This window comes from Lynx canadensis, chromosome F1, assembly GCF_007474595.2.
Source record: "Lynx canadensis isolate LIC74 chromosome F1, mLynCan4.pri.v2, whole genome shotgun sequence".
Taxonomy (NCBI): domain Eukaryota; kingdom Metazoa; phylum Chordata; class Mammalia; order Carnivora; family Felidae; genus Lynx; species Lynx canadensis.
Window position 1 is genome coordinate 39,336,743 of NC_044319.2, and position 26,056 is coordinate 39,362,798.

The window sequence follows — 26,056 nt, forward strand, 5'->3', positions numbered from 1 at the left end:
TCATGGGAACACATTCCTTGCTTTTAGGACACTTAGAATCTGGAGGGGAAGCAGACAAGAAACTAGGCAGTTACTTTATGGAAACTGCTACTGTTAAGTGCTGTGGAACCTATCAGAGGGCACCTAATCCTAATCTAGTCAGAGGTAGGGATTAGTGGTGAGAGGGAACTTTCTGGATACTGTGATATTTTGTCTGAAAACTAAAGAAATGCATAGAAATTAGCTTAAAATTTTCTCATGGGTAAAAGGAATAGTTGACTGATGATTCCATTTAAAAGCACACAAAAGAAGATGTGTATTTTATTCATTGCCACATAAGTACTTGTGAAATTTTTAAAAACATTTTTAGACTTTTATGGTTTGGCAGTTCTGTGTGTGTGTGTGTGTGTGTGTGTGTGTACATGCATGCATGTGTATTTGTGCTTATATGAGTATCTCTGAGTAGGCTGCCTCATATTACTACTTCTTTGATAATTTGAAATATTACTGCAAGTTGAAAACAAGAAAGGCTTATATTTCTGGTCTTATTCCTGTGTTCTCCTTCAAAGGTATATTCTGGGGCAGCTGCCTCCTGTGATTATTTCCTTTCCTGAAAGATCCTCATGGACATTTACTTTGTGTATGAACTAGTTAGGTTAAAGATTAAATTAATAGTGACCAAAAATAAACTATTTTAAGTAGGATCCACACCTGATGTGGGGCTCGAACTCATGACCCTGTGATCAAGAGTTGCACGCTCCATGGATTGAACCAGCCAGGTGCCCCACTATTTTTTTAATTTTAACTGTGCCTATAACTTGGGGCTCTTCTTTTTGAGAGTGAAAACTTTAATTCAGTTAAAACTTTAAACAAGAAAGGTAAATTGGGAAAATTGAGCTACCCATTATATTAAATAATTTAGTACTTCAGTTTACTATATTTAGCAGTCTTCTAAAGGTATAAGTGAGATAGTTTGTGTTGCATGTTAATGTGTAGTTCAAGCTGATGTGTTCACATTTATAAAAGTATTGATTATTGTAATTTCAAATCAGTGTTTTAAGAGGCTTATTGGAATACTACTCAGCAGTAAAAAAGGAATGAAACTATGGATATATACAATAGCTTACATGAATCTCCATAGAATTATGCTGTTTTAAAAAGACACCCCAGAAATTTCATAGTGGATAATTCCATTTATGTAACATTCTTTAAATGACAAAACTGTAGAAGTGAAGAACAGATTAATGGTTGTTAGGGTTTAAGGAGAGGGAAGGGCAGGAGGGAAGTACATGTGGCTAGCAAAGGGCAGCAGGGAGAGATCCTGGTGATGGAAGGTTCTGTAGTTTCATTGTATCATTGTCAGTATCTTGATTGTGATACTGTACTATGGACTTGGAAGTTGTTACCATTGAGGAAGCTGGATAAAGGGTACATGGAATCTCTGTGTTGTTTCTTACAATTGCATGTTTTCTCAAAATAAAAAGTTAATCACAAAAATGTTTTTGAAGAATAGATGTTTAAGATTAAAAAGAAATGCCACAGTTTGGAGCAGAAATAATTTCAGTGACTTTTGGCAAATGCTTCACTGCCAGTGAGGCTGAATTGTAGTGATTGAGTATTTTGTTTCTACAGTAGGACAGACTAGGGTTTGCACAATTAGCTGTTTGACTTTGGACTAGTTCTAAAACTGGAGCTATGGTTTTTTTATTGGTATTGAAGAATGAAAATATTGTCTACCTTCTGTGACTGTGAAGATTAAATAGAATAGTGCTTGTGAAGCATCTAATGTACTTGACCTATAATAAGAGATCAGTAAACTTTAGTAATTATGATGGGTTTTTATTGCCTGACTTCTATTCCTAGGGTTTTTAAAAAGTTGAATTTATTTCTGTACAAATTAATTCAAAATAACATAGCTTTGTATTGTTTTTAAGGTTATTTATTTTGAGAGAGAGAAAAAACGAGAGAGAGCATGTGCGTGAGTGGGGGAGGAGCAGAAAGCAAGAGAGAGAATTGCAAGCAGGCTCCACAGAGCCTGTTGTGGGGCTCGATCCCATGAACCATGAGATCATGACCTGAGCCGAGATTAAGAGTCAGACACTTAACAGACTGAACCACCTAGGCACCCCTCTATGTATTGATATAAGAAATGGTTACTTAAACAAAAGTCCAGGGTGAGATGGCTTTATAAGTGAATTCTATTGAACATTTAAAGAAGAGTTAATAGCTATCCTTCTCAAACTGTTCCAAAAAAAAAAAAAAAAGTGGAAGAATTGCTTCCACATTCATTCAATGAAGCCAGCATTACTCTGATACCAAAACCAAAGACACTACCAAAAAAAAAAAAAAATACAGACCCATATCCTTGATGAACATAGATGTTAAAATCCTCAACTAAGTATCAGCAAACTGAATTAAAAAATACATTAAAAGGATCATTTACCATGATCAAGTGGGATTTATTCCCAGGAAGCAAGGATGGCTCAATATATGGAAATCAATCAGTGTGATATATTACATTAACAAAATGGATAAAAATCATATAATTATCTCAATACATGCAAAAAAAGCATTTGACAAAATTAAACATCCATTCATGATAAAAACTCTGAACAGAGTGGGCATAGAAGGAACATATCTCAGCATAGTGAAGGCCATATATGACAAACCCCTAGCTAACATTATACTAATTTAATGTTTTATGTCAATTATACTTTTAAAAAATATTGTGTTTTATATTTGAAAGTTGCTGAGAGTAATTCTGTCTTCTCACAAAAAATGATTACTTGTATATGATGAAACAAAATAATAGCTAAAAGGAATACAACTTATTTTCACTTCAGATCTAAAATTGCACAAGAATAAAATTGGTCTTGGAAGGATTCCTGGAAAGAAACCTGATTCATTTGGATGTTACTGATGCCAGGACAGTGTTGTGACCTAAAAACATTTGTGTCTTGCTTTCCATATTTATGGTATCAGTAAAGTGGCTTGAATTTTTTTTTTTTAAGTTTTATGTTGAGATATATAGAGAGAGGCGAGTGGGAGAGAGGATCCCAAGCAGGCTCTGCATTGCCAGTGTGGAGCCCGATGTGGAGCTTGAACTCACAAACCGTGATTTCAAGACCCGAGCCGAAGTCAGATGCTTAATTCAGGTGCTGCAGTAAAGTGGCTTCTATTTGTTTTGGAACCCCAATTGAAGGCATTTCATTCTTAAAGCTGTTTTTCTTGATTTTTTAATCTTTTTTTCTTTTTTTTTGGCTTATTGAAACTTTCTCAGGTACTGCATCTGATGGTAGCAACAAGACTGACAAGTATTGCTTAATTGGAACTACATTAAGGCTTTGTATTTTCCTGTACCCATCTAATCACTTCGTTTTTGAACAAATAAACATTTGAAATACATTCCTTATGAGGTATAGTTTGGGAAGAAAGCCACCAATAACCTAGGAATTAAAAAAGTAAACAGAAACAACTTATTCTGTGGATGTATTAGCAGCTCCAGTTTTAGCCAGATATCACTCAGACAGAGCTTGCTCTATAAACATAATGTTTTGGGGGCGCCTGGGTGGCGCAGTCGGTTAAGCGTCTGACTTCAGCCAGGTCACGATCTCGCGGTCCGTGAGTTCGAGCCCCGCGTCGGGCTCTGGGCTGATGGCTCAGAGCCTGGAGCCTGTTTCCGATTCTGTGTCTCCCTCTCTCTCTGCCCCTCGCCCGTTCATGCTCTGTCTCCCTCTGTCCCAAAAATAAATAAACGTTGAAAAAAAAAATTTAAAAAAATAAATAAATAAATAAACATAATGTTTTGAGATAAGAGTATCAGTACAAGATCTGTAAATTCATCTTTAGACCTTACCTGACTTAGGTATAGCATATATAAGGATGTATGTATAAAATGTACTTAACTGATTTCTGTGAAAAATGAATATGAGTTTTATGTTTAGCAAAACTTTGTTTTGCTAAAAAGTTAAAAAATATTTGACACTAACATTCTGCCATATTTGCTTTTATCTTCTCTCCTCTTTCCTTCCCTTCCTCTCTCTTTCTAGAGTCTCTGCTAGTGTGTGTGTGTGTGCACACACACACACAATCATTCCAGCATCTTATGAAAACAAGAACATTTTTCTGCATAATCACAGGGCCGTAATTACACCAAGAAATTAAATGTTACAATAATATTATCTAACACATAGTCCATATTTTTATTTCTGCAATTATCATGCCTAAAATGTTCTTTATAGCTTTTTCTTTTCCTTTTTCAAGCCAGGGACCAATCAAAGATCATCTGTTACTTTTGGCTGTCATGTTTTTGTTCTCTTTAAGTCTAGAACAGTTGTCTCCCCCCACCTTGTTTTATTATTTCATGACATTCATATTCCATAGAATGGAAGCAAGTTAGTTTGTAGACTATACCCTAATCCTGACTTGTCTGATTGTTTCCTCCTAATTAGATTCAGATTGAAATTTTTTGGCATGAATGCTACATAGGTCATGTTGTATACTTTCAGTTGAATCTCATCAGGAGGCATATCATGTCAATTGGTCCCATTATTGGTGATACTAAGTTTGACCATATTTTCTTTTGTAATTGGGAAGCATTATGTGGAGTTGATTGCATATTGTTCCCAGTAATTCTCCACCTAGTGGTTTCATAGTCTGTTGATGATCTGTGCCAAATTAATTACAGCATTGGTGGTTGCAATATGGGGATTTTTAAAATACTGTCATTCCTTTTACATTTCTTACTTGGCATTATTCTGTAAAGAAGAGCTTTGTCTTTCTCCCTAAATGATTATCATCATGAACTCATGGATGCTTTTTGTTTTTAATTCCTTGTATTATAATTCATTATTGTCATTTATCTTTTATTTTAAATATTTATTTTTGAGAGAGAGAGAGAGAGAGAGAGCATGTGCCGGGTAGGGGCAGGGGGTGGGGGGAGACAGAGGATCCAAAGTGGGCTCTGCGCTGACAGCACAAAGCCCAATGTGGGGCTCCAACCCACGAACTGTGAGATCATGACCTGGCCGAAGTCCGATGCTCAACTGACTGAGCCACCCAGGTGCCCTTGTCATGAATCTTTTTTATACCCATGTGGGCCCATATTTGGCCAGTGGGAGCCCCATGCAAGCTGGCTTGTATAATCTTTTGACATCTCCCCATCAGTCTTTGAATATTTTTTTCTCTTTGACACGCTTGTGTATTCCAAGCTCACTTTGTATTTTTTTTTTTTTTTTTTTTTTTTGCCTCTGACTTGGAATCAGCCATTTTCTAAAGACCTTTAGTTTTATTTTAATGGGGAACTGTTATTTAGATACCAAGATCTGGGCACAAACGTATTTATTGCTACTTTAGTAGTTATTGCTTCTAGGCCCTTTATTCAAGTTAAGGCTAGGAAAAATAGATGTATATAATCATGAGTTCTTTATTAGTTATAATTCAAAACTGAAACCATAGGGTTCTTCCATATTTGAATCTTAAAATAACTACCTGCCCCCAGGACTCCTTCCCAGAGAGGTGCACCCCCAGCCTGATGCAGCTCTTGCCTGGGGACAGTTGCATTGCCACCTGTGCCCACCTTAATACAGCTTTACCAGCTGAGATCTACCTCCATCAGCACTATCTCACCGTCCACCAGCCATGCTCTAGTTAGAGTGCCAGAAGCATTTCTACAGTTGTTTTTGTGCACTTTTCGATGTATACTGCAGCTATTTCCAGCCAGGATGAGCTGTCTGCTTGGACAATCCAGGTTACCTCCTGGTTACAAAATGGCATTGCTTTTGAGTAGTGCACCCCAACCCTATTCTTAACATAAAACCATGTTCTTTTTAGAGCATGAAATGCCTTGTACTATTGTTATCCCATTTTCCAGATGAGGATAATTGAAGCACAGAGAAATTGAGGACTTTGCCCCAAACCATATGGTAGGTGGCAGAGTCCAGGTTGAACCCAGGCACTCTACTTAAATAGCTCTTGCTCTTCTTAATTTATGCTATCAGACCATAGGGTTTAAATAAGATGTAGTAGAAGATGAGACCTGACGAGTGGTTATTTTAAGATCATGAAGAAGTTCATTAATCAAATAATTTTGGATGTTTCTGGTAGGCTCTAGGAAGTCATGGAAGGCTTTTGCTTATAGAATGTTGTGATTAGAGATGCACTGTAGAAGGTTAATTTCTTGTGGCTGTGGAGACTGTTGAGGCAAGATTCCAGTTAGGATGTTGTTCTGGGGCCTCTTTGGGGATCTAAAGAATCACCATCTCTAAGGTTTGGGCTAGGGAATTTGTAATTTTTTGATGATAAGCCAGATTTGGAACCACTGCTGTAAACTATTTCCTTTGTTTACCATATTTATTTGACTACTGGTATGCTGTTCCTTTATATGTCCACCCAGCAGAACCTCATTTAAAGTACACTTGCTGTTAGACGTTAAACATATTCCAGATGAAGTTGATGGAACTCCTCAGGACACATAATATCTTTCATTGGTCAGGGGCTTTTAATAGATGTTTGAGCCGTACTGTTTTTTTGTATATATTCTTTTTCAGTAAAGATTAGTATCAGTTTGCTTCAAGTGATCTTGAAAATAGTTCACCATTGGGTACTGTGATTGTCAAATTCACCAAATGTAAATGACAGAATATAAACCAGATGGTCATACTACCCTTATAGAAACAGATTAAAGAGAACTCTCAGCTGTTTTGCTGTATGCTCTATTTGTTAAATTTGGGCAGAACTAATGTTGAATCTCATGAGAGGGGTATTTTGAATCCCATGGACATCGTCTCCTTTGGCATAGCTGCCGTTTTCACCATTCCATCTGGTGATAGCAGAGCAACAGTGGCACTTTTGGTCCTGACCATGTTTAATACAGCTTGGGTACAACATCAGTATGTCAGGAACAACAGTGCCCTAATAACAACTAAAATCTTTGTTGGTCAACGTACATTCCTGACTTTGTCTTTAAAGCTAGTGCTTTTTGCTCTTTGGATCAACTCACTTTTGATAGGCTGGATTTTTGATATGTGAAGATTTCCTTATACCAAAGGACAGACCTTATGATTTAGAAGCATAAATTTTTGGGCGCCTCAGTCAGTTAAGCATCTGACTTCTGCTCAGGTCATGATCTCCAACGATTAGTGAGTTCAGGCTCCACGTTGGGCTCTGTGCTGACAGCTCAGAGCCTGGAGCCTGTTTCAGATTCTGTGTCTCTCTTTCTCTCTCTGCCCCTCCCCCACTCATACTCTGTCTCTGTCTCTCAAAACTAAACATTAAAACAATTAAAAGGCATAAATTTTTTTCTTGAAAATTTCAATTTTCATATCAACTATAGACATCTATCTCTAAGATTCTGGCTACTTCAAGGTTGAAGGGTGATTTATTTTTCTAAACAATGAGTTATTTTAGATATTATTAAAAATAACATTTGCTTATTTCCATAAGTTTGCATTCTGCATATCTTTAAGCAGGAAATATCTATATATTGATGATAAAAAGAAAAATAAATAAATATGCTAAATTCTATTTTCCTTTTGAAGTTTTTTATTTTCAATTTCTTATGGCTCCAACTAATCTAGATAAAATATATATAGTTTATTTTTAAAGATCTTTTATGACCTTTCTTAGACATTCCTTAAAATACTAAAATACTTCACTACCTAGAAAAATAAATCACCTTTCACCTTGAAATATTTACAAAGATACTTTGCAAACATATGGAATGGATTACTTAAAGCCATAAATGGTGATTTATGGGGTATTTATACTGAAAGCGTGGGAGGAGAGCATCAGAAATTAATCTGATTTTTTATTTTGGCAATAGCTTGTGTTATATAATTGACGTACCATATAATTCACTCATTTGAAGTGTATAGTGCAGTGGGTTTTAGTATATTCAGATGTGTGCAGGCATTTCCACAATTTAAAAAAATTTGTATCACCCTGAAAAGAGACCCAAGCATCTACTTAACACCCTTTACTGTCACCCATCCTATCTCCCCACCCACCCACCCCCCCCCAACCCTAAGTAAGCATCTACTTAACTACTTTCTATCTCTATGTATTTGTCTATTCTGGACATTTCATATAAATGGAATAATATGATATGTATTTTTGTGTGTATGTGATTGGCATCTTTTACTTAGCATATTATTTTCAGGTTTCATCTGTGTTCTATATATCACTCTTTATTGCTGAATTATATTCCATTGTATAGAATGTATATATTTTGTATATCCATTCATCAGTTGATGGACATTTGGGTTGTTTCTACCTTTTTGGCTATTGTGATATTTGTGAACAGTTTTTGTGTGGACACATAGTTTCATTTCTCTTGGATATATAGGTCTAAAAGAATAACAGGATCAAATGGTAACCTTTGTTTCACTTTTTGAAGAACGCCAAACTGTTTGCACAGGGGCTACATCATTTACATTTTCACTAGCAGTGTATAGGAGTTCTGATTTCTCCACATTCTTGCCAACAATTGTTATTATCTGATTTTTAAATTATAGCCTTCCTAATGGATATGTAGTGGTATCTCAGTAGGGTTATAAGTGCTGTTTTACTTTTATCTCCATGTTAATTAAAGATAAATGAAGCTTACAGTAAGCTTGTTTTATAAATAAATGATAAAGTATAATTTTCTGAATTGGAATTAACTCTGACAAACCCCAGTCTGATAAGTATATGCTGTGCATATCACTTTAGCAGAACGATTCAAATACTTCATGTTCATGATTGATTTGTTAAGTCTTGGCTCCTTCTTATACCCTTCTAGGACTATTTGGACATGGGCACTTAGAGCTACTATACCACAGTAGGCCAAGACCTGGATTCTTCTTAGGAATTTTTTTTAAGGTCCATGTCTAAATCTGATATAAGAATAATAAAAGACATGCAATACTAGGACTTACATCTTACTAATTTTTGAGACTAATAAATTTCTCACCTATAACACTTAAATGCTTCTCCTTATTTAATAGCTATTTTTATATTAAAAAAACTGTTTTCTGTCTCTCAAAAAGTAAATAAACGTTAAAAGAAATATATTTAAAAAAAAAAACCTTTATTTTTGAGAGAGAGCAGGGAAGGAGCAGAGAGAGAGGGAGAGAGAGAATCCCAAGCAGGCACTGTGCCGTCAGCACAGAGTCTGATGATGCAGGGCTCAATCTCCCCAAAATATGAAATCACAACCTGAGCTGCTGGCAAGAGTCGGGTGCTTAACCGACTGAACCACCCAGGTGCCCCTTTAATTTTTTTTTTTTTTTTGAGAGAGTGAGAGAGCATGTGATGAGTAGGGAAGAGGGGCAGAGGGAGAGAGAGAGAATCCCAAGCAGGCTCCACACAGGGCTCCGTCTCATGACCTGGGACCATGACTGGAAGTGGAAATCAAGAGGTGGATGTTCAACCAAGTGAACCACCCAGACGCCTCTGTGTAATAGCATTAACTTTAATTTCTAATACATAAATGTAACTTGTTTTGTGTAGAGTCCACTGATTGGAGGTAACAAAAATACAATTTTTGTAACACAGATACAGAACCTAATACTGGCCTTTGTATGATACTTTAAGCTGTATTCAATAAATTCAGTGGAATTCTGTAGCCTTTCCTTTTTCATTGGAACTGCTTTTTATTCCGTAAGCAGTCTTTATACTGCTGATCGTAGCATATTCTGCTCTGCCCCCCGGTGGCCTCAGTGCACAACTGTTGCTTCTGCCACAGCTGTTGGAACTGCAAGATTCTGTCTTGCCTCCTGCTGCAGTATGCAGCCCCATAGAGTGGGGCACTGGGAGGAGTCTGCAGTGTGGATGTGAGATGGTTATGGGCTCTAGAGCCAGACCTCTGGGTTTGAATCCCTACATCACTACCTCCTTGCTGAGTAACCCTGAACAGGTTACATAATTTTCTCATCCAGAAAACAGGTGTAATAATAGTCCCTCTCACAGGGTTGTTGTATTAAATGAGTTTAATACAAGTGCTGAAAACATTGCATGCTGAAAATATTACATGGCACATAGTATCTGTGTTAGCTGTAGTTGTTGTTATTCTGATCTTAACTCTTTAGGTAAGAAATTAAATATGTGTGCTTTATCTAGAGATATAAATTACTGTATATTGATTGTGACCTAGAGCTTATTATTTTTTTCTTACTACTGATCTTTTCTAGATTCATTATATACTTTCTGTTCTATATAGTTTTTAATTTATCTGTACCTCATATTGTAAAATTAAAGGGTAAAAAAAAGTCATATTAAAATTTGAAAGTTTAGTTTAAAGAAGTGGGTGATTATCATATAGACATAACTATAAGGACAATATGAGAAAATGTTTTTATTTTGAAAATGTATTACTAATTATACTTAGTGTTTACCATCCTAATTTTTGAAGTAAACTATAGATTTTATATGTATGTTTTGCATACTATAACAAGGTAATTTCTAAGTAAGTTTTTTCTTTGCACTTTTTCCTTTCCTCTTTTTATATATATTATATGTATATATCCATACCTGTATGTATATACATATACGTATGTGTATGTATAGGGGTGTGTGTGTGTGTGTGTGTGTGTATCTTGAACATTATTATGGTACGGTGTTTTTTCCACTCAGTATTGTATTGTGCATATCCCTATTGTTAAATAGTTCAGGATACCATAAATAGCTCATTATGGTTGTAACATTGTTTCCTTCCTTTTTGTTATATATAATACTGTAATGGTCACTTTCATTCACATAGCTGTTTTTTCCTCTCAAATTATGTCTGTAGAATAAATTGCCAAGAGAAAAAATCTTGGTAAAGAGTACATGAATAGTTTTGTGGCTCTTGAAATGTTTTCCCACCTTTTTGTTCAAATTATGCTTTTTAATGCTATCAAATACTGATTTCTGAGAACTTTCTTCCTTAAATCATTGTGCTAGGAACAAAGATGAGAAAGACAGTCTGCTTACTAGGGCCAGAAGAGTTGAATGGAGAGGACACATACAAATAAATGACTTGAGTGAAAGGAGGTGCTAGAAGTGATAACAGTGTGCCGCTTCGACTCTGAAGGAATAACTGGGCTACCTGGGCAGTAGCGTCTGGAAAAGACTTACTGGATAGAGTAGAACATGAGAATATCTGAATTTGAAACAATTATTTATGTTTATTTTTCTTTTGTGCATATGTTTATTTAGAATTTCCAAAACATATTTCTTGCCTAACTAAATAACTTAATTTCTGCCAACTGCATGATACAATAGAAAGAGCCCATTAGATTTGGACAAACTATTTAATTGTCTGAACTTCAGCTTCCTCACATATAAAATGTGTAAGTGATATTTCCTTTAGAGAGTTGTGAGGGTTGTAGAAAGTATATTATCTCCGGCTTTATTTCAGAAGAGATTTGACATGAAAGAACTAATATATTAATGACATACTTAGCACAGTATCTGGTACATAAGTTAGACTTAATAAGTAGGAGTCACCATTGGTTGTATGATTGTTGTTATTAAGATAAAGTATCTGCCTTTCTATAAGTAGTGCTAAATTTTTGATAGGCTAGTCTACTACCTCCTAGTCAAAACCACTTTCTTAAGCTCCAGTGTAAAGCTAGCTCCCCATTCCTTATGGTGACCCCCCAGACTAGCGTCTTCCCTTCCAACTTTCTTCAGTTCTTGCTAGTTGCAAGGTACCATGTTAGGTGTAGGAAGTATGAATATAACTAAGATAATGTCCTTGCCTTCAAGAGTCTTACTGTCTAACGAGGGAAACAGGGTTGTATACAGGTAACTGTACTATGATGAGAGAAGTCAGTGATTCTCAGCCCTGGCTTCTGGGGAACTTTTTAAAAATACCAGTGCTCATGCCCTACTTGAGATAAGTCAGAATTTAATGCAGGTATAAACACTATTTTGTAGGAACCTGTACTCATTCTATAGGAAAAATAAGTCATTTTGATTGGAAAGTGAATTGGAAAAAGCCTTTAGAATGAAGATAACAATCAGGCCAATGTCAGGACTTAGTCTAGATTATAAGGAGGACAGCAACAGCAAGGGCATGGAAACTTGAAAATTGGTGACAGATTTGGGGAATGGCAGTCTTCTCTGGCTATTTTTTTTTTTTTAATTTTTTTTTTTCAACGTTTATTTATTTTTGGGACAGAGAGAGACAGAGCATGAACGGGGGAGGGGCAGAGAGAGAGGGAGACACAGAATCGGAAACAGGCTCCAGGCTCTGAGCCATCAGCCCAGAGCCTGACGCGGGGCTCGAACTCCCGGACCGCGAGATCGTGACCTGGCTGAAGTCGGACGCTTAACCGACTGCGCCACCCAGGCGCCCCTTCTCTGGCTATTTTGAAAGGAGTGTGATTTGGGGGAAGGAAATGGTAAGTTAAAAGGCTGGAGTAATAGGTAGGGACCAGCTGTTAAAGTACTTTACCTCTGTTTAAGGAGTATAGACTTTAATATAAAGTAAATGAGGTAGACTTCGTGAGAGAATGTGATATGATGAAATCTCTGATTTGGAAAAATAACTAGTCCCTAGTTTATAATATCTTCAAAAGCAAATTCTAGATAGATTTAAAGCAATAGAAAAAAATAGAGGAAAATATTTCTGTATTTGTGGGGTGGGGAAACCTTTTGCAAACGTGAGATAAGTTCTGCGTCATAAAGGAGAATAGCAAGATTGACAGATTTTACCAAGTATCTATTTAGAACTTCTCTGTAGCTAACTATACTCCAAATAAAGTTGAAAATCCAAAAGCACACTAGGAAGATGTATTTGCTATCTGAATGACACGGAGCTAATATACCTAATATATAAAGAGCTCTTACAAATCAAGAAATAAAAACAGATGAACATCTCAAAGAGAAAAATAGGCAAAAGATATGAACAGGCAGTTTTCCAAGAGACAAAATACAAGTTGGTTGCTTAACATGTAAAAAGATGCTCATCATTATTCAGCGTAATGCAAAGTCAAATGAGGGTGTGTTTCTTTTTTTTAACCTTTCAGACTGACACATATGATAAAAAGTGAATGGTACCAAATGTTGACAAAGAAAAAAATGTGGGGAAACAGGCACAGTGATAACATTCTTGGTGGGAGATAAAGGTTGCTTCAGACTTTCTAGGGAGCAGATTAATGGTTATTTATGAAAACTTAAAATGTGATTGCTCTTGGGTCCAGTAGCCCCACAGTGAAGAATTATCCCTGGGGAAATACAGTGTTGTAGAATTGTTTATAATGCCAGCGAATAGGAAACGATGTAAATGTTTATCTATTTGGTGTGCATTAAATTTTTTTTGTAAGAATACTTACCAAACTGTTCACATTGCTAGGGGAGGAGGACCGGGAGGGGTAGTTTCTACTTTATGTATTTTGTAATGTTTGGAACTTTTAAGCGTCAGGGTGTAACAACACTTTTGTATTTAAAAACAAGCAAACACGCACAACACAAAAAGGCAAAGGAAAGACTGGAGGTCCTGGGTTGCTGGACGAATAGGATAAGGAAAAAGCTGGAGCCAGGAGAATCAGAGAGTCCTTTGCCTTGTTCAAGTGTGAGAAATGTTGATGGTCTGCGTGGGAACTGTGGCAGTCAGAAAGAGAAAGACGGCAGATCTGAGAGACATTTTAGAAGCAGGATCTATAAACTTTTTCTACTATGTGGTTATGAAGCTTGAGGAAAGAGCATAGTCAAAGATGCTCTGAAGTTTGTAAATTGTATTATGGGTAAATGATTACAACATTATCAAAAATAGGAAAAACAGGAAAAGGAACGTTCCCTGAATAGAAGAGAATGAGTGTCTTAAAGATCCTCACTAATTACTTCAGTGATAAGTTTGTTTGGTTCAATTAGCTTATCTCTCATTTGTGCTTTCTTGTTAAGGCTTATCTTCTGTAGTCTTTAGTTCTGTTACTTTTTGTTAGGAATTGTTACTAATATTGTAAAATATATAAATAGCAGTTTCTAAGTGTAATTTTTGAACTCTGTTCTTGTTTTATATTTTCAGAGTGCTCATTTGGCCATGATAGATACCCTCATGATGGCTTATACTGTAGAAATGGTCAGTATAGAGAAAGTAATTGCCTGTGCTCAACAGTACTCAGCTTTTTTTCAAGCCACGGATTTGCCCTATGATATTGAGGATGCTGTCATGTACTGGATAAACAAGGTAGGAATATGCTCACTTGAGTAAAAATGAGTCTCCTAACCAGAAAAAGTACAATCTTTAATCATATATTGCCACTCTGCTGTAGATTGCAGGTTTTGTCTGCTCCAAATTCTTATTCTGAAATATATTTTTTAATGTTTATTCATTTTTGAGAGAGAGAATGTGAGCAGGGGAGGGCTGGGAAGGGGGAACAGAGGGTCTGAAGTGGGCTCTGCACTGACAGCCCCAAGCGTGATATGCGGCTCGAACTCATGAACCATGAGATCATGACCTGAGCCGAAGTTGGATGCTCAACTGACTGAGCCACCGAGACACCCCTCTTATGTTGAAATCAACCCCTGATGTGATGGTGTTAGAAAGTGGAGTTCTGGGAGGTGATTAGGTCATAGCCCTCATTAATGGGATTAATGCCCACATGAAAGAGGCCCCAGCAAGCTCCCTTGCTCCTTCTGCCATGTGAGGTCACAGCAAGAAGATGGCCAGGAAGCAGGCCCTCCCCAAACGCCAGACCTGCTCGTCCCTTGATCTTGGAATTGCCTGCATCTAGAACTATGAGAAATACATTTCTGTTTATAAGCCACCTATTCTGTGATTATTGCTGTTACAGCAGTCTGAACAGACTAAGGCACACTCCATTGTTGTTTTTGTTTTAAATCAAAATGAAAGCTAAAGTTGTTTAAGTTACTTAAAATTTCCCATTACCTTTTGATTAAAAAAAATCTGTTAAAATGATGAAAATAGATTTCTGTATATTCTACAATATCTGTAATTACATTTAATAATGATTTAGGTCATATCAGATTATTAGAAAATTTCCAGCACTCAGAGTAGGGTGTTCTATACACTGTGGGTGTTCAGTGAGTATTTTTTGAATCTAATAATGAAGTAATTCCTATTTCCTATTTTCTGATTCTTAGGTTTGCTTGACTGAATTGCATAAGACTGTATTGATTGTAGATTTCTCTTGGAAATTTTTATGGAACTGTGATTAGTTATTTATGCCCTGAAGATGCTTAAATTGTCAGCTTATTACTCCCTTTGCCAAATTGAGTAGTTAATTCCTCCTGATTTGCATGTTTGTAACTATCACTCCAGAAAAAAATGAAACCTTACCCTTGAGCAAGACCTGAGCAGATCTAAAAGAAATTGTACCTTCAGGTATCCTTCCTTGAATGCTTGCATAACGAGAAGCTAAATGTAAAAAACTTCATTTATCATCGTTATCAGTATCAAGGTAGAAAGCCCATTTAATACTCTGCTCCTGGAGTTCCTTGATTTCTTCCTCCTTAGCTCTGGACAATCATCAGGATGTAACCTTCACATCTTATTGCAAACATCTCATTCTTTTTTTTTTTTTTAATTAATTATTATTTATTTATTTATTTTTAATTTTAGAGAGAGTGTGAGCAGGGGAGGGGGGCAGAGAGAGAGAATCTTAAGCAGGCTCTGCACTGAGCATGGAGGGGCTTGATCTAATGGCCGTGAGATCAAGACCTGAGCTGAAATTAAGAGGTGAACACTCAACTGACTGAGCCACCCAGGCACCCCACAAACATCTCATTCTTAAATAATTCCTTCACTTACTCAAATACCCCTACTGTTAACAGTGTTCAGCTTCATCATGAGTTCCAAACCATTGCGGCTGTTAATTCTTACAGTCTCAGTTAAGATTTCTTTTTTGAACTAGATTCTTGCAAGTACTGTCAGTTACTTTGCCTCCTTTTCTCTCCCTGTGATTTATGTGACACAACCCTGGTTGAGCTCAGTTACCTGCTTTCTCTCTAGGGTGCAGCTATGTATATAAAGGAGAAATTTACACAAGGAAGCTAGTTTTGCTTTAAGTTTATAAGCACAGACTTCAAATAAACACTCAGTGCTTACTGCCAGGCCAACAAGTGTGTCCCTAAGAAGTTCACTTTCCCACACTTGAAAATTATTTCATCCTTTCTTCTCTAATCCTCAGACCTTCCATAGCCCATCCCTTGTTAACTGTCAGTTGAGGACCTTGCCCCATCCTTTTTTTGAGACCAGAGATGGGAAGTCATCAGGTGGGAATTTTCTTTTTGCTACCAAATCTGTAAACTTTTCCACATCAGTATTCATTGTCTTTCTTTCTTTCCTGCTTTTAAAGTGGAGAAAGTGACCCCTCCCCCTTCCTGTCAAAGACCAGTTTCTCATTACTTATTACTCTAGAACTCTGCTTTCTTCCCTTGTCTTTGTCATTGGTCCTCTGTTCGGTTCTTGTCATGCTTCCATGTGCGTTAGAGTCCCCAGGGAACTTGTTAAAATGCAGGGTCTGACTTGTTGGGGTTGGGGTTGGGGTTGGGGTGGAGAGTCTGCATTTCTAAGAAGCTCCAGTGATGCTAATGCTACTGGTCTGTGGACCACACTGTGATTCCCTCACTCTCCTGCATCATCCATTTCTCCCTCCCTATTGGACCATTCTTACAAGAATACAGACTTACACTAGTGTTTCCCATTCTGATAAAACTTCCCCAACCCAATTTCTCCATACACAGAACTTCTCCAAAGAGTTGTTTCCTCATTCATTGGCCTTCTCTGCATTCTCTCCCATCCCCACCCCTATACTGAGTTGGTTTGGGAGTTGGCTTTCATCTTGACAAATCGAGTGAATACTTCTCTGTACTCCTCTTAAATTCAGCCTTTACTTCTAAATCATGTGTGACCCTTCTAAAGTTTTGGTGGAGAACCCAAGGTGTTTACCTTGGTGTGGGACTCGAGTGCCACACCAGCTCCCCCGTAGCAGGCAGCTTCTTCAGCCTCTCAGCAGTTGTTCCCCCCCCTTCCTCCCCCCTCCCCCACCACCCCCTTGACACTTTTGAGTCTTTCCTACACGTGCATAGTTCAGGGCTCAGCCAAGGATTTGAGGGCAGTTTAGATGTGCAACTGGGGTGTCCCTCCACCGTGATTCCTTCTTTTCCAGGATCTTCCTCAATATCCAGCCATTCTGACAGTCTCCGGTTTCTCCCTCAGTTCTTCAATCCAACACAACTAGTTTTCTGCTTGGTTCTATCCACTGTGCATTGTGTGAATTGAGGAGAAAGCCCTTGAAAAACATAGATTTCACTCAGCATATTGCCTCCTTTCAAAGGTCACATCCTTTCCCATTTCTGTCTGCTTTTGATTGCTCTCCAATACCTTCAGCAGTTGCTTTTTTTGTACTTTGTCCAGTTTATAACTGCTGTTCTGGGGAGCTTAGTGTGATACATGCTATTCCACTGTTATCAGAACAAAATCTCAGAATATCTTTTTAACAGTGTAACCTGAATCATGTCATTCCTTTATTAAAACTTTTAGGGGCTTCATTTTACACTTAAAATGCAGAATGCACCATGGCCTACATCCTGTGCATTTCTCCATTCTCAGCTTGGGGCCACTGTTCTCCTTTCACACTTCACTCACTTCATTCTAGCTGTCTGCCTCCCCACAGGGCCTTTGATCATGATGTGTCCCGTTCCTGGGCAGCTCATCTCCCGGTTTTTGCACGGCTTCCATTCCATTGTTTCTTTCTTTGTTGATAAATATTTTTTTTATTTATTTTGAGAGAGAGAGAGAGAGAGAGAGAGTGCAGGGGAGGGGTAGAGAGAGAAGCCCAAGCAGGCTCCACACTGTCAGCACAGAGCCCAGTGTGGGGCTCAAACTCACAAACTGTAAGATCATGACCTGAGCCAAAATCAGGAGTCAGACACTTAACTGACTGAGCCACCCAGGCACCCCACGTCATTTCTCAATTTAGACAGCACTTTTTCCTCACAACCTTGTCTGAAGTGGGCACCTGTCAAGTCTTATTTTCTGCTGCAACACGTCTTCTTTGCATCATAGCACTTCCGAGAGTTTGTAATTATTTTGCTTAATTGCTTAAACAAACTAGGATGATCTTGGGGCACCTGGGCGGCTCAGTTGGTTAAGTGTCCAACTTCAGCTCAGGTCATGATCTCACGTTCATAGGTTCAGGCCCCACTTCGGGCTCTGTGCTGACAGCTTGGAGCCTGGAGCTTACTTCAGATTCTGTGTCTCCCTCACTGTCTGCCCCTCCCCTGCTTGTGCGCGCACAATGTCTCTGTCTGTCTGTCTCTCTCTCTCTCTCTCTCTCCCCAGAATGAATAATTACACATTTAAAAAAGAGAACACTAAAAAGAAATCTAAGTAGAGTAATCTTTGTGAGGATAGGTACAATGCCCATCTTTCTTTTTTTAGTCTTGGTGCCTAGACTAGTGCGGTGTTTGGCAGAGAGATGATGTGTAATAAATAAAAGAGGTAGGTAAAGCTACAGAATTAAGCTAGGCCTTTTAGAACTTTGGGAATTTATAGAAAGATAAATCACTTAATTAAGAATGTTCAGCACCTTTATGCGGCCATATACATCCTATTCAGTTTTTAGATAGAGGTTGAAAACATTTGATTCAACCTGAACCTCCTAGTGTACTTTTTCTTGCTCCAGTCTACGAACACCAGCTTTGTTACTTATTTTCTCATCATGACTTTACTCTGGCCTCTCAGATTTAGTATGTCCTTGTTCCTTTTGACTCTTATTTTGGGTTACCCTAACCCAGTTGCCATTTTTTCTGGATAATACACCCATAGGTATAAAAAACCTACCATAGAAAAGTGAGAATAACATGGCTAAAATAGCATGATTGGCAGAAAATGAATTTGAATTTAAAAATAAGCAAAATCACAGAAGACAAGATTGTACTAAATGACTGACTCATGCAGGGGTACCCACAAGTTATGAATACATGAACCTTAACATTATTTGGTTCTACCTCTCTTTCCGGTTTCATCTTGTAACCCCTCCTTTCCTCGCCATGTTTCAGCCATACTATTTTTTCAGTTCCTCAAACATACCAGATTTTCCCCACCACAACACCTTTGCTTATATTGTTTATTCTTTGTCTGGAATACTCTTTTTTCTATTTTTACCATGGCCAGCTTCTCATTTTTAGGTCTCAGCTTAAGTTACTTCTCATGGAGGCCTTCTCCGACACACCCAGCCTTCCTAAAATAGGTCCTCCCTCTCACCCCCATTATTTTCTTCTTATCTCTCTATTTACAGCTCTCCTAATAAATTGCCTTTTTGGCGGGGTGGAGTTGGGGGTCTCTTGCCCTTTTTTTTTTTTTTTTGGTCCTATGAGGATAGGGACCATTCTGGATTTATATATGTCACTGTATCCCTAGCCTCTTAATACAATGTCTGTTACATAACTAGCATTCAGTAAATAGCTGTTGAATGTGTGAATAAATGAATGAATAATGGTTTAAAGTATCAATATATGACCGATTTGCATTTTGAACAGAATTTAGATAAAAACTTTTTAAAAAATCATGAAGACATTTCCAAACTGATAGATCAGTTGTGACTACATAGCAGTGAATTAGAAAGTATTTCTTTTTTAACCTAAAAAAAAAAAGAAGACACACACACACCACTCCCCAAAAACAACAGAATAACTTATAAACTTTCCCAGGTTTTAGTTCCATCACCTCTTTCTGCCTAACTCTCCCCACCACACAATTGGTAAATTGATCAAAATATGTCAAGATGCACGTAAATTATAAAGCTGCTTTGTAGCACATAAATTACCAAGACAGAAAGTGTTAGTGATTTTGGCAACATGTTGGATTAAGACTACAACCTCCTGCTTATAAACACCTAGACATATGTTTGATAAACTGTAATTAGAAAAGTTTATATTACAGAGGTGAGCTTTAAAGAAGGAAAAGGAAGTTCTCAGGTGCCAGGAAAAGTGGGGCCTGGAAGTTTTGGTGGCTCTCCCACTGGGCTGTCAAGCATATGCTAGAGTTTTAAAGTCATTTGGACACAAGGAAAGTCCTTGGTTTTTTGCCTGCTGTGGGAAGTAGGAACTGCAACCTCTATTTAGACCCACAAAAGATGCACAGAAAGCTGGACCCTCCATGAAAGGGAGCACATCAGCCATGCTTTTAACTGCCAGAAGATCCAAATACAAGCAGCTTAAAGGATTTATTGTCTCACATAGCAACATATCTGAAGGTGGGACATATCCAGGGTTAGTTAATTTAGGGACTCAACAGCAGCAACAAGAATATAGGGGCTTTCCTTCTTTTCTATTCTGTTACTCTTTTTTTTAATCGTTTTTATTTTGTTTTTTGAGAGACAGAGACAGAGTGCTAGTTGGGGAGGGGCAGAGAGAGAGGGGGACACAGAATCTGAAGCAGGCTCCAGGCTCCGAGCTGTCAGCACAGAGCCCGATGCGGGGCTCAAACCCACAGACTGCGAGATCATGACCTGAGCTGAAGTCAGACGCTTAACCGACTGAGCCACCCAGGCGCCCCTCTATTCTGTTATTCTTAATTCTATACAGTGTTTCCGTTTGTGGTTGTATAATGGCACCAGTGATTCCAGGGATCATACCCAGTCACGATAATGTCTAGCAAAGATGAGAGGGTCTTCTGGACTCTTTGGTTTACAAAGAAAACTTGCCCTCAGATTGTCCTCCCACCAGGAGGTCCTGTTGTCTAAGATAGATTCTTTTGCCTGTACCTAAACCATCTTTTAGCAAGAAGAATGAGGCTATCATGATTTTCTTAGGCTGATTATGAGTTTCCCTCTAGGTCTGGGAAAGAGACCTCTTTAACTGAACATGCAGGAAGATGAGCACTCAGCTGATGATCAAGGAAAATGGGAGAAGGCAACAAATTAACAAAATACTAGTACTAGGCCAGTAATAATCTTTCTGGCACCTGTCAGAGAAGCAAATTTAAAAATACTCTGAGGGGCGCCTGGGTGGCGCAGTCGGTTAAGCATCCGACTTCAGCCAGGTCACGATCTCGCGGTCCGTGAGTTCGAGCCCCGCGTCAGGCTCTGGGCTGATGGCTCGGAGCCTGGAGCCTGTTTCCGATTCTGTGTCTCCCTCTCTCTCTGCCCCTCCCCCCGTTCATGCTCTGTCTCTCTCTGTCCCAAAAATAAACAAACGTTGAAAAATACTCTGAAAGTTCACTTCCACACCCAAAGGCAGCGGGGGAGGGAGAGTCTTTGCTGCAAATTCAAAAGTACTGACAATCAAAAATTATGAAACACATGGAGAAGTGAGGGTTACATTGCAAGAACCTCAGAGAGTAAGGACAGTCTGAAAAAGACTATAAAAATAAATGTGTGGGTTTTTTTTTTTTTACATTTTATTTATTTATGTTTGAGAGAGAGAGAGAGAGCGAGCACAAGTGGGGGAGAGGCAGAGAAAGTGGGAGACACAGAATCCGAAGCAAGCTCCAGGCTCTGAGCTGTCAGCACAGAGCCCGATGCGGGGCTTGAACTCACAAAGTGTGAGATCATGACCTGAGCCGAAGTTGGCCTCTTAACTGACTGAGCCACCCAGGGGCCCCAAAAATAAATGGTTAAATGACTGGAAATAAAACATGGAATAAAAACTATAGGAAAGAATAAGGCCCCATGGGGACATAACAGAAAAATAACCAAAATGACTTCAGAAATCAAAAATGTTGTTCATTAAAAATCAAAGTTTAAAATAGAAGATTAGATGTAAAGAGGGAATTACTTGCTGAAAGGAAGTTACCCAGAATGAAGCCCAGAGAGATGAGATGGAATATATGAAATCAAGGTTAATGGAATTCCTAATTAGAATTCCAAAAAGAGATTACCAGAGAGAAGCGGGGAAGAGAGAATATATTTGAAGAAATACAAAATTTTCTACAACCATTGAAAGATACAAACTTTCAAATTCAGGAATCACAATGAGTTCCAACCAGGATAAATTAGTACAGATCCATACAGATACATATCATAAATCTGCAGAACTCCAAAAATACAAGACAGAGCCTCTGAAAAGAATGGCAGTTAGACTGTAGTAGCCTTCTCAGTAGTAATATTTGTGCGCAGAAGACAATGTAGCAAAGTCTTCAAAGTGCTGAAGAAAAATAATAATGAACTTAGGGTTCTAGACCTTTTATTCAAGATTAAAGGTGATACTAAGATTTGTTCAAACAAAGAAAGGCAGTTCATTACTCACCTTTGCAGAACTACTAAAAGATTGTACTTCAGTAAGAAAGAAATTGAACCTAGAAAAAAGAGGTGGGATGTAGGAAGCGATGATAAAAAGCAGAATTGTTACACATTTGTGTAAATCTAAATAAGTATTATGAAAAATCATAATATCTCATTTTGAGGCGCATAAGAAGCAAACTATAATTCTGAATGAAAAAGCATGGAGATGAAAGGGTATGATTTGATTTAAAGGCTTTCTGAGGTTTTTGTATTGTTCACGAGGAAGGTAAAATACTGAATAACTTTAGACTTATACTAAGGCAAGGATACACATTACTATTTGTATTTTAAATAAAAAAAAAAAATGTTTAAAGTAATCTATACACCCATCGTGGGGGTGGATCTCACAACGCCCAGATCAAGAGTGACATGCTGTATAGATTGAGTCAGTCAGGCTTCCCGACAGAACAAACTGAGGGTTGCTGGAGGGGAGATGGGTGGGGGATGGGTTAAATGGGTGATGGGCATTAAAGAGGGCACTTTTTGGGATGAGTACTGGGTGTCATATGTAAGAGATGAATCACTGGGTTCTACCTCTGAAGCCAAGACTACACTGTATATTAACTCGAAATAAAATTAAAAATAAATAAATAAATAAATAAATAAATAAATAAATAAATAAAATGAAAAAAATTAAAAGCTAATGTATATTTTTAAATTAATAGATATTTTAAATCTAATATATCATTTTAACAAATTTATTTTTACATAATTCATACCACTAAAGCCAAATATTGTTTTTTGTTCTCTAGTTCACTAGTCCTCAGCACTTGTTCAGATGGTGACCTCCCTCTGAGTCATGATGAGCTCTCTAATACATCACATCCCTTTAATTTTTTTCCTTGAGATGTACAAAAAAATATCATGATTCAGCTTCAGTAGTAGAACTTTCTAACCAGCATTTGGAAACTATTAATAATTATTAATAAGCTGATTATTATATTCATAAAGCTAATTATTATAATAATAAGCTAATTATTTTACTTTACTGTTTTGGGTACCCAAGTAGGTTAAGTAGCATGTCATGTCTTGTCATGTCTGCAACATGTCTTGTAGTTTTCTTTTATTCTATTATGAAAGTTAATGAATTATCAACATGTAAAATCTTCTTATAATCATGATTTTGGTATTTAGGATGACTTATACCATTACATCACCTTAAAGTATTTTATTAAGGTTTGTTAAAGCCCTTATAGAGATTTAACTATCTGGTATAACTTTCAGGATATATTGTTTATAAGAATCTATGGAACATGTGCTATGTATCATGTACTTTACTTGGTATATTTTATATATTATTTCTGTTGTCCTCTGTGTTTTCTCAGTTGCTTATTTATTTAATTACCTATTTATTCTAATTATTTCAGTATTATCAGTTTCTGTGGGTCACAGATCCAGGCCCTGCTTCCTTGCATTCTCTCTGAGTCCGGCCAGGTTGCAGTCAAGGCATTGGCCAGACCTGTAGTGTTATCTCAACATATGACTACAGAATGATCCACTTCCAAGTTCATGTGGTTGTTGGCAGTGTCCATTGCAGGCAGTTGGACCCAGGGCCCCAGTTTCTTACTGTCTCTGGGCTGAAGGCAAGGTTGGCAGGTTCTTGCCATGTGGGCCTCTCCACAGGGCAGCTAACAGTTTGGCAGCGTGCTTCATCAAAGCCAGCCAGAGTTGGCTAGCAAGATGGAAATTAGAATGTTATGTAACTTGATCTCTGAAGTGATATCCCATCACCTTAGTTGTGTCCTGTTGGTTAGAAATATAGGTCCAGCCCACACTCCAGGGGATCAGTGGGGACCATTTTAGAGCCATAATATCCCAACTGCTTTATGAAATAGCTTTTATTAAAAAGTATCTAAGGCTCAGAAGTATCAAGAAATTATTGAGGTCACAGCTTGTAAGTACAGGTTTTGAATCTAACCTTGGTCTTTTCTAATTCTGCTGTCTCTTCTATTTTGTTTAACCAAACCGATGATCTAAGTAAGAGAGCAACTAGGAAATCTTAGAACGCTGCAGATTCATGTACCAAAATAAATTTGTTGATTAAATTCCTTACAACCCCTTAGAAATATCATGAGTATAGAAGACTCTTAGTGACTATTGTTCATTAAATTTATCATAAATTAAAATTCTCTATTTGTTTTTAGCCACTGAACTGAATTTTAGGCAATAGAAGAGTTCAGAAAATTATTGATTTAGTTTAGAGTTATAGTGGTTGATAATGGCATAATGTTTTCCAGAGTGCCAGAATTAATAAATTTGAACTTTATTATTATTAGAGTGACCTTAAAATTATTAGCTCAAAATCCAGAATTGTTTAAACTATTCTTAAGAAATATTTTATGCAGTACATAGACTGTTTCTTAACCTTTTTGGATTATGGACTGTTTGAATAATCTTTTTTTTTTTTTTTTTTTTTTCAACGTTTATTTATTTTTGGGACAGAGAGAGACAGAGCATGAACGGGGAGGGGCAGAGAGAGAGGGAGACACAGAATCGGAAACAGGCTCCAGGCTCTGAGCCATCAGCCCAGAGCCTGACGCGGGGCTCAAACTCACGGACCGCGAGATCGTGACCTGGCTGAAGTCGGACGCTTAACCGACTGCGCCACCCAGGCGCCCCGGACTGTTTGAATAATCTTTGGGGGATAAATTAAACCTTCTCCCAGAAAAGTTCTCATACAGAAATTTTTTTCATCTAATTTAGCTGTGGCATTATGACCGCACTAAAACCCGCTCATGGTTCAAGGACATATCTATGAAATTACAGATTAAGAACTTGATTCAAAGGGTGTTCTATATATATAAAATATATATATATACACACACAATAAAATATTATTCAGTCACTAAAAAAAAAGGAAATCTTGCCATTCGCAATAGCATGGATAGATCTAGAGAGTATAATGCTAAGTGAAATAAGTCGGAGAAAATACCATATGATTTCACTCACATGTGGAATTTAAGAAACAGAATAAACAAAGGAAAAAAGGAGACAAACCAAAAAACAGACTCTTAACTATAGAGAACAAACAGATTATTATCAGGGGGGGAGAGGAGAATAGGTGAAATAAGTGAAGGGGATTAAGAATATACTTATCTTAGGGTGCCTGGGTGGCTCATTCAGTTAAATGACTCTTGATTTCGGCTCAGGTCATGATCTCACGGTTCTGAGCCTTGGCTCGGTGCTCACTGTGCAGACCCTGCTTGGGATTCTCCCTCCCTCCCCCGCCCCCCCCCTCAAAAAAAAAAAAAAGTTTGTCTTGATGAGCACAGAGTAATGTATAGAATTGGTGAATCACTGTATTATACACCTGAAACTAGTATAACTATAATGCTGTATGTTAACTACACTGGAATTGAAAATAAAATAAAATAATTCTTTGTGCCATTTGAAAAAAAACCCTAAAGTGTTTTTTTTCTTTTCTTTTCTTTTTTTCTTTCTTAGTGCAAGCGGGGGAGAGGGGCAGAGGGAGAAAGAGAGGGGGCGGGGGGAAAGAGAGGATCTTAAAGAGACTCCATGCTGTCCGTGCAGAGCCCGATACGGGACTTGATCCTGAGACCCTGGGATCATGACCTGAGCTGAAATCAAGAGTTGGACACTCAACTGACTGAGCCACCCAGGCGCCCCTCCTAAAGTGTTTTCTAACGATAAAACATTAATTTTAGGGAAAGTAATTTTTTTTGCTAATCTCTTTTATAAGAGATTAGAAAAAATTTATTAAAAAAATAAAGTTTTATTGTTTCCTAAGCATTAAAATTAGAAGTTGTTGAGTACCCTTTTTTCTCTAGCACTCTAAGCAATTCTTGACATATAGTAGGTACTCAACAAATATTTAATAAATTAATGAATTAATTTCAGAATAT

The 26,056-nt window shown here is 37.5% G+C and overlaps 1 protein-coding gene across 7 annotated transcripts in view; it reads left to right on the forward strand.

Annotated features, from left to right (window-relative positions):
• CAMSAP2 (calmodulin regulated spectrin associated protein family member 2) overlaps positions 1-26,056 on the forward strand; it is a 113,096-nt gene that overhangs the window by 46,347 nt on the left and 40,693 nt on the right. For all 7 annotated transcript variants that reach the window (XM_030302230.1, XM_030302232.1, XM_030302231.1 and 4 more), the window contains exon 3: positions 13,970-14,131. In XM_030302230.1, coding sequence (XP_030158090.1) covers positions 13,970-14,131 — 162 coding nt within the window. The remainder of the gene's footprint in view (positions 1-13,969; positions 14,132-26,056) is intronic.